Genomic DNA, 9,926 nt, shown 5'->3' with positions numbered 1-9,926 from the left:
GCATGGGAGTTTTCCCCTCCACCTTGGAGCTAACCTATAACCATAAGCATTGTAGATTATTTTATTAGGCTCCATTTAAAAAGAATGTAACAAGTCTTTATCAACTGTCTGATGTCTTTTATATTTAATGTGTATACTGTTTTATTTAAGATATTAGCAATAGGTAATGTATTTCATTACCTACAAAAAGATTATTTTCTTCTAAGCCCAGTATGATTATTTTTCACAGGTATGGATTTGAGGGGACATTACTCAGCATATATGGCTTTGATAGAAAAGCATTGCACTGCTCGGAAGCTTACTGCCACTATAAATCTCCGCAAAAATTTCTCGAAGAAATGGACATAGCAGGTGCAGAGTTTTGGGTAGATTTTGTGGTACTTTTCTCTTTTTTCATTTTTTTGCGAACAGTTGGATATTTCGTTCTTCGGTGGAAACTAAAGGCAGAGCGCTAGAAATTGACTTTCCTGCATAATTCTTAGTTTGATAAATCTTTTTAAAAATGTTGGTGAATGTTGTTCAGAATGACTGTTACTGAATGTCATAGCATGAGCTGCTTTATGCAGAAGTTGACCAATGCCAGAATTGATTGAACAGCCAGGCACTGCCTGACATGATGAATAGGATGCGAATGATGAAATGCGTCTTTCATTGAATACATTTGCACATATAAAATATTGGATGTGTTATGCCTAGAGGCATTTATCTTGCCTTGTGTTAGTGTTACCAGGCTCCAGAGTTGGAAATCACGTGGACAGACAAAACTTGGCAACAGCTTTATAACGAAAAGTTGTGGTCTTCCAGTTGAAGGACAGTGTGGTAGTGGCATCAGTGAACTGCTGTATTGGCTGAATTCCAAGATTCTGAAGTTGAAGTGCCTAAGAAATATGAAAAAAAAGTGAATCTGAATTTTTTTATTTTTCAATTTGTAAAAGAAGAGTTGTTTGTAAGGCATGTTTGAACTATACACTGGTAGATGTCTGAACATCACTGAAGTGTTTTGGTAAATTATTGATGTGTGGTAGGAAAGTAACATACAAATATCTTCCATCAGCTGAACCCTAAATTGAAAATTTTAATTATTTTTATTGCATGTAAGTGCACTTTTAAAAAAATTTCAATGCATGAATCTGCACAATTAAATTTAACAAATTTGCATAGTTGTTTAATTAGTTTATTTGAAGTTTTTTTTAGTCCATTTATATTCAGAGTTATAGCTTTAAATATTTTATTTTATTGTATTGAGAAATGTGAAACAATGCTAATGGTAGACAAAAATACTTTAATATCAAATTTAGAAATATTTGATTTGCAGTTTAAAATATGATCATCCAACTTGCTAATTTTGGGGGGTCTGTGGCATTAACTTCTATGGTTACTGCTACATTAGTCATCTAGCATTTGTTGGTTAATTTTTTTTGGTTAAGACTGTACATAATAACTGCAACAGTGCTAAGGAAATCCTAATTTTTAGTCCTGCTTGAAAGTGAGGTTTGATGTATATCAGTTGCTGGAATTCAGTTTAAGTACTTCAAAACTGAAATGGTCAGAAGCATCCCTCTTCAAATTTTAAAATTAACAGCTCTCACCCCAGGGCTGATAAACTGAAATTTCATAATGATGGGATAATTGAAATAATGCTGTCTCATATCTGTCCAGTGTAAGAACTCCACAGGTACTGTAGCTCATCTGTGGCTAGTCTTCCGGTATGTCAACTGCTGTTAATGACAGTTTGTGTCTGTTTGCTGGGTATTTTATCTTTTTTTTTTTTTTTTATAAATTTTCACAACTTCCCTTCTGTTTGACTTCCATGAAATCAAATGACTGGGATAAGCTTGTTTGTGTGAACCCTGAAATTTGTTTTAATGTAAACTTATTTAAGACTATATATCCTTTGTATACTTTAGTGGTGTATCGAGGATTAATGGCATTGTGACTGTGATTTACTTCCTATCAAGATCTTGGTAGGTAAATAAATAATTAAACCCCCAGGGGTCATAATTAAAACTGTAATTATTGTATAAATTTTTTACTTTATTGTATTTCAAACTTTAGTTCATATTGTGCCCTAATTACCTAGAGATTGTATATTCCAAATATCTATATATAAAAGAAAAACTACTTTCATTCACCTTGCACCTCCATGCAAATAGATGATAGGTTTCACTTAAGCTTTCATTAGCTCCTATATGACCTACAGCCTTATAACCAAATATTAAGTAAAAGTTTCAGTAGAAACTTGCATAGTAAATAAAAGGATAAAAAATATTAGTCTTGCTTCATTATACTAGTGACAATTTGCAATCAAGTATGCTGCAAAAACTCAAATGTACAATAATTCTCCAGTACTGGAAAGTGAAACAAAGTTGAAACCATAGTAGAGAGTGATCAGTATTTCAGCCTCAGACCTTCCTCAGCAAAGCAGAATACGAATGAAGCCGAAATACTTGTTTTTATCCAGTGTTTCAATTGTCTAAGTCATTTTCACTTTCCATCAAAGAGGTGTTTAACTTCTATCCAAGCAGCATCTCCAGTATTAGTGATGAGCAAAGGAGTTGCATAGATACATGAATTATTTCTTTCAAATTTCCCAACCTAATTTAATGATGCTAAAATTATCTTGGGGTTCCAGTCTTAATAAAGCTGGAATGACTAGTCCTGCCAACCAAAGGCAATGCTAAATCTTGTCGTTCTCGTGTTTTTTTCCACCTAGCTGGATGTAAAATGTGGGTGGTTGACAAGCATTGTGCCTCTTACATATAGTGAGAAATCTCAAACATGGAACACATTCTCTGGGTCCATTTTATTAGATTTGACATTTAGGCTTATTAAAGCAAGTAGGAAGCTTTCTTTTCTTTTTATAATAAGGTTTTCTTGAATATTTATCTTTCCAAATGCACTTGGAAAAGAAATAAAAATAACCATGGCTCGCAAGTTATTAATTTGCCAGAAATTTTTAATTTTTGCATTATTACCATATGTAAATGTGCCTTTGAATTCTCTTATGGTTACATCATGTGACAACCTGTAGTCACTTAGAATTTCTAGGTCCTGAGAGTACATAGCCTGTAAAATACTTTTTGATCCACGATTTTTTTTATCAAATATTTAATGTTTTGTCATAGCAAAGAACAATTCTGGCTGATAGAATCACTGTAAAAGCAAAAATTTAATTCCAAACAAATGACTAATTTTTTGTAATAAAACTTTTGCAATCTGCTTTATTAGTGATAGGTTGGAATAAATGACTTAATAGGGTACATTTTACTAAGGCATAATATAATAAAGTGCATTCCTAGGGTCTGATTGAAATATTTTGAAATATATTTAGAGAAATGTATTACTGCTTACCGCTGCTTCCAAATTAAACAATTAAGGTAACTCTGTAAATTCATATTGCTACTGTATAAATATTTTTGCTTTGGGCAAAGAATTTTTTTTTCACTCCAGTGGGGCATATGTTGAAATTTTTAATTATGATAATTTGTAAAAAAAAAAAAAAAAATTAAAAGCAAAATTTCTTGGGATAATATTTCCTGCACACTTTAGCGCCTTCAAAAGGAATGAGTACCATATGTCTTAGTGTAAATTTATTATGGAAGTTGTATTTCCTGTCTGGGAGTTGTGTACAGATTAATTTTTGACAATTTAATATTCAGATAGCAGCTCACTAAATGCTTAGAGGCTACATCATAAATTACCTGAATGTTGAATGTGTTAATTTAAATTTTATTAAATGAAGGCCTGATTTTGCCATAAGATTGAACTAGGGTATGAAAACTTATTCTTAAACGGTGGATCTCTTAAAATATTCTAGGATGATACTTTGGTTTTGCCAGATACTTGAATCTACTGAAAATTTTAAAGAAAATGAAAATTGTTAGTTTCTGCATTTACTTTTGACCAAAATTTTAGACTATGAATGTTAGCATTATTTTTTAAGCATGAACATGTAAATAAAAAATATTCATTAACCTACTTTCAAATCTTTCTCATTCTTTTCCATTATTAGTTTTAATTTTTAAACGTAACTGTGCATTTATTTTAGGGTGATCTAAATACACAAAATATTGTGTACAAATTCCTGTCTGTAACGTATTTATCGAGTTATTTGCGTAGTTTGTGTAACCAGAAAATAATGTAAATGTCTTTAAATGGACCAAGAATGAAAGTTGCAGTATTCATTTTGTTGGGCACATATGATTTTCTTGTATATATTGTATTATAGTCACTAACAGCAGCAGTATTTTTGTTAGCCATATCAAAGATGAAAGTGTAAATTTGGCTGCTTGATACCTCTGTATGCAGTGCATTTATTAAAATTAATAGAAATAAAATAAATTATATTTTTTTTAACTCTTCTGATACCCAAATCTTTTAGATGCATAACACAATGTACCTCAATACTGATGTTGCTGGTTTTACTGTATAAGTGCATTATTACTCATTAACATTAAAATATAATTACTTTGTGTGCAATTTGTTCTTGCACAGTATTCCTTAAAGTAATTTGTTTGGTATAATGAACCAGTAGATGCCAAAGTAATTTTATTTACATGCCTGTTGAGGATACTCTGCAGGACTAACCCCTGCATTATTCTCTGAATGGTAATGCAAATTTGCAAAGTTGCTATTCTATAATTTTACTTTAAAACTTTGTTTTACTCAGATTTGCTTGGGAAGGGAAGAGTGGGAAGTAAAGAAATGCAGACCCTAATAAGGAAACTCCCTTATGTTAAAGGGGCTCCTGAGCAGGAAAATACTTTCTTCTTCCCTTCTATGGACTGAATCTAAATATGCCTCCCCCCTCTAATTCCTTTCCTTTTTGTCTGGCTTCTAGCCAGAATGAAAAAGGAATCACTACCAGCCCTGTTCCAATGTGACCCCTCTTAGCAGTGCAGAGGTGACAGCGTCACTCTTAAGTGACAAAATAGATCTCTGCCAATATGGATCATCCTCAAATGAGATGTCAGGTAGCAATCCAGGAATGAGGGTTGAAAGTGTGATACCTGGCAGTCATACTGGGTTGCCTGCTGGCCTTGTTAACTGAAAGACACTTGTTGTGCCATCCTAGTGTTGTATACCAAATAGGGCAAGAGGGTCTAATAGTACTACCAGCAGCAGCAGCAGAGGTATCAATGATTCAGGGTAGATACACTTGTTTGTTTTTGGGGGGATACTGCTTTTTTTTATGATTAAACTTTACCTGATATTCATGAATCTTTAATGAGAGAGAGATGACCATTGTGGGTTTTGCACTTGGTTATGATTATAATTATATAATTTAATGGGAGACTATCATCTCTTACCTTTCTCTTAAATAACAAAAAAGGCACAATACCGTGACTGGAACGATACACAAATAACCCGCACATAAAAGAGAGAAGCTTACGATGACATTTCGGTCCGACTTGGACCATTGACAGTCACACTTTGTCAGTGGTCCAAGTCGGACTGAAACGTCGTCGTAAGCTTCTCTTTTATGTGCGGGTTATTTGTGTATTTACCTTTCTCTTGTTCCCCCTTTCCTTTTTAACTTTTTTAACCTGGTGTTAGGGGCCTCTTTGTGATGCCAAATTATATGGCTGCTGCCTTTGAATGCAGCATTGCAAGTTGCACACTGCTAACTTAAAAGCCACATATCTTAGCTGTCGAGGAATTTAAACCCTAGCCCTCTTTTTCCTTGAAACAAACTTGTGCTGGCATTCTCCTCTAGGTAAGAGTCATGATGATGGTGAAGGGCTATTGAGCTAGCCTCCTTTTCCTTGGATTGAATCTGGTTGCCTCTCATTTCCCCATGTTCAGTGTGTTGCTTATGAGTACATGGTCCCCTTATGTGTAGTAATAAACTTGTATTCAGACCTAATGCTTTAACACCCTGGCCAGCTCCCATCATGGCAGGGTGATCTGACAAAGGAAATACTTTTGTTGTCACTCATTCAGTCAGTTTTGCCAGAAGGTTGCTGGCATCACAGTTCAGATGATTCTCCAAACTGCAACATCCCCATCCCTCCTTTAGAGTGCAAGCACTGTGCTTTCTCCCCTCCAGGAATCAGTCTGGCTAACTGGTTTCCCTGAATTCCTTTATAAATGTTACTGTGCTTACACTCCAACAGCACGTCAAATCATAAAAAACCACTCGCCTCCACTCCAAGCCTATTGGACATCCAAGCCTTTAGCACTCAAAACCACCTCTACCCCCTCCCTCCCTCCAATCTTCTAACCATCCTTCCCTCCACCTCAGATTTATATGCCTTCCAAGACATCCTATTTTTCTCCATTCTCTAAATGTTTAATTCCTCCTCAACCCTCTGAATAATACTTTTGGTAGATCCACACTTAATCTCCAAACTCCATATTGCATAATATTCACACCACACATTGCCCTCAAATGCAACATATCTATTGCCTCCAGCTGCTTCCTTGCTGCAGCATTCAAAACCCATGCTTCAACCATACAATGGTGTTGGTACCACTATACTCCAGTGTATTTCCCTTTTTGCCTCCATGGACAAAGTTAGTTTTCACAGATACTTTAATACACCACCCACCTTTTTCCATTCACCAATTCTATTGTTCACCTCATCTCTCACAGAACCATCTGCTGACAACAACAACAACACTAATATACAGTAATCTTCGGCCTTCCTAAATACCATTTCTAAACTTGATCCCATTGATTATCAGGGATTACATCTGTAGGAGAGATTTTTTATCTTTTCCTCTTGAAAGCTTCTGTACAGAGGCAGATGTTCCTTCTTTGTGGGAATGACGAGATGCAAAATGTCTATTTTATCTGCTACCATGACCTTAATGATACTTTTAATTACAAAATAATCAGATGTTACCTAGACTAGTTTATTTGTCACCCTCATTGTGGCTCTTTAATCTCCTTGTTAAAACTTGAGTAGCCTTCATGCTGGTGAGGGGCTTTTGGTTCAAGGAGTTGGAATTTACCTTCCTTTGGGTTGAGCCTGAATGCTTTCCATTTCCCAGGTGCCATTTGACTTGTACAGATTAATCACTTCCCTTTAAATATAAGTAATGTTTTACTTTTATGTTCATCTAGTACATATTACACTTCCACCTTTGGATGCTTTGACGATTGATTTTATTTTTAATAAAATTGGAAGGAAGCATTAAATCAAGAGATATAGTACCTAAGGGAATAGAAGGCAATTGAATCTGATTCAAGGAATGGGAGGTTAAGTCCTGTTCCTTAAATTGAGAGCCCCTCACTGGAACAGGTATCTTTCTTGAGGACTACAGTCGAAGCTTGCTTATTCCCTACTCCATGTCCATAGACTCCACATGTCCACTACAACTCAAGTCATTTAAACATTTTCCATCACATTCTTGTACTATTATCATGTACACAGATGGTTCCAAATCCCCAGATGGCTTAGGGTACATGACTTCCCTTAATTCAAGGACATTTACTAGTCAGGACTCACGAAATCATAACACAATTGCAAACAAACCATGGGACGGGTAGGGTCATTTGACTTCAAAATGTTGTCCTATCAGAGCTGGCAGAATTCACTTTTAATATATTTATCACCTTGACACATTCTGATTGACTCGCTGAAAATGCTATCTTCACTGCTGATTCATTGACTTTTAAACACATTTTGCACCAACTTGGACATAAATTTTACCCCCACACTGACACCCTGACTGCATTAATCCCTACCACAGTGCTGTACAACACTTTGATTTAGTGCTTGTTTACAGTCTAAATACGACAAAAAGAAGAGAAGCTTGTGATAATGTGAATTATAGGAGTCGTTAGTTTAATATATTTTTTATGCATCCCATTTACCACGAGGCCTGGTCACAATTCGGGCTGTGGGGGCATTGACCCCCGAAACCTTCTCCAGGTATACTCCATACCCATCATGTATTCAACAAGCTTCTTTAGTTAAGCTTGTGAACATAATCCCTTGGGGTTTAGCACTTAGTCTTGATTATAATAATAATGAACAAAATTATGAATTGTAGCACTTTTTTTAATAAGCGTTTCCAAGACCTTTACAACAGGGTTACTAAAGTGAATGGGGTAATTGGTTAACCACTATTGGAGGACATTGTGCCTGAAAGGACTTGGAGCTACCCATCATTTTCTTGGATTAAACCTGATTACCTCCCATTCTCCAGGCTCTGTGTATGCTCCTTGTGGGTTTTTCCCTACCTAATGAACATCCCTCCCCGTTGAGAGGCCCTTAACCAAGGAAATTGTACCTGATCTTCACTTCCTTTGATCAAGCTTGATTGCCTTCATTACACCAGTCACTGTATGACTACAATGGACATAGTACTCCCCAATGAATATACCAATGAGTGATCTTCCAGGTCAAAGCTCTCTTCAGATCTCTCAACTTTTCTCATTTCTTCCCTAATATCAGTATCCCTTCAAGGATATTGAAGGACTCTTGATTCAAAGAATTTGAACCATTTCTCACATCAAACCTACTTAGATGAGATGGCACTTAAATGACAGCAAAGAAATGAGTGAGATACTGAAGTCCCAATATAACTTGGCATTTAGTGAGCTGTTAACCAGACTAAGAGTCAACAATCTAAATTAATTTTTTGACTGAGGCTCAATTCAAACATCTCTGATATTACCCTAACACCACAAGACTGAAAAAGCAATAAATGACATGCCCATGCGCTCTGCCTCAGGCCCAGACTCGTGGAACTCTGTGTTCATCGAGAACTGCAAGAAGTCCCTTTCACATGCCTTTAGCATTCTATGAAGAGCATAGACACAGGGGTCACCCCACAATCATTAAAAACAACATGGTCCCACTTCTCGAAGATCTCTACTTGGAGGGTATTCCAGGGATCAGCGCCCCTGCAGCCTTGTCCACAACCAGGCCTCCCAGTGGATCAGGGCCTGATCAACCAGGCTGATACTGCTGGCAGCACATAGTCCAACACAAGAACCACTGCCCAGCTGATCCGGCACTGACTTTGAGCATCTGTCCAGCTCCCTCTTGAAGGCAGCCAGGGGTCTATTGGTAATTCTTCTCATGCCTGGTGGGAGGCTATTGAACAGTCTTGGGCCCCAGACACTCATTGTGTTTTCTCTTAGTGTACCAACGGTGCCCCTACTTTTCATTGGGGGTATTTTGCACTGCCCAGTCTTATGCTTTTATAGGGAGTGATTTCTGTGTGCAGATTAAGGACCATTCCTTCTAGGATTTTCTAAGTGTAGATTATGATATATATCTCTTTTGCCTGCATTCCAGCAAGTACAAGTCAGGTGTTTCCAAGCATTCCCAGTAGTTAAGGTGTCTGGCAATACAGCAATTGCAAAGAATTACAGACCAATAGGGCTGAAGTCCCACATCATAAAAATCTTTGAAATGGCTCTAAGAAGCAAGATTGCTACACACTTGGATACCCATCAGTTGTGCAACCCAGGGCAGATGGGTTTAGACTAGGTCGCTCCTACCTGTCCCAACTACTGGACCACTGTGACATGGTCTTGGATGCTCTGGAGAACAAACAAAATGCAGATATAGTATACACAGACTGCAAAAAGCCTTCAACAAGTGGCCCCTCAAGGAAGGTTCCTTGATGTTGGTGAGGGGCTCTTGATTTAGAGAATTGGATCTGTGCTCCAGTTCCCCGAATTAAGCCTGAATGCCTTCCACATCCCCCCCCCCCAGGCGCTGTATAATCCTCCGGGTTTAGCGCTTCCCCCTTGATTATAATAATAATAATAATTCAACAAGTGGACCCATGATGTGATAGCACACACAATGCTTTATTAACATCTCCCTTGTTTATGCCCGTCATCCACTTATACACTTTCAATATCTCCCCTCATTCTACGCCTCTCCAGAGAGTGGAGATTTAAGGCTTTAAGTCTATCTTCATATGGGAGATTCCTTACACAGCAAATCATTTTAGTCATT

General features: G+C 36.8%; 1 protein-coding gene across 1 annotated transcript; it reads left to right on the top strand.

Annotated features, from left to right (window-relative positions):
* Positions 1 to 227: 227 nt before the first annotated feature.
* On the top strand, positions 228 to 4,341 carry LOC138852445 (ATP-binding cassette sub-family G member 1-like; the record flags this gene model as incomplete). The annotated part of the gene is given in 1 exon segment (XM_070083110.1): positions 228 to 4,341. A coding segment is annotated over 1 exon segment (228 nt), but the record flags the coding sequence as incomplete, so codon positions are not given.
* Positions 4,342 to 9,926: the final 5,585 nt, after the last annotated feature.

This window comes from Cherax quadricarinatus, chromosome 1, assembly GCF_038502225.1.
Source record: "Cherax quadricarinatus isolate ZL_2023a chromosome 1, ASM3850222v1, whole genome shotgun sequence".
In the NCBI taxonomy this organism is placed as follows: Eukaryota; Metazoa; Arthropoda; class Malacostraca; order Decapoda; family Parastacidae; genus Cherax; species Cherax quadricarinatus.
The sequence above is the reverse complement of the archived record's forward strand: the minus strand, read 5'-3'. Positions and strand labels throughout refer to the sequence as shown.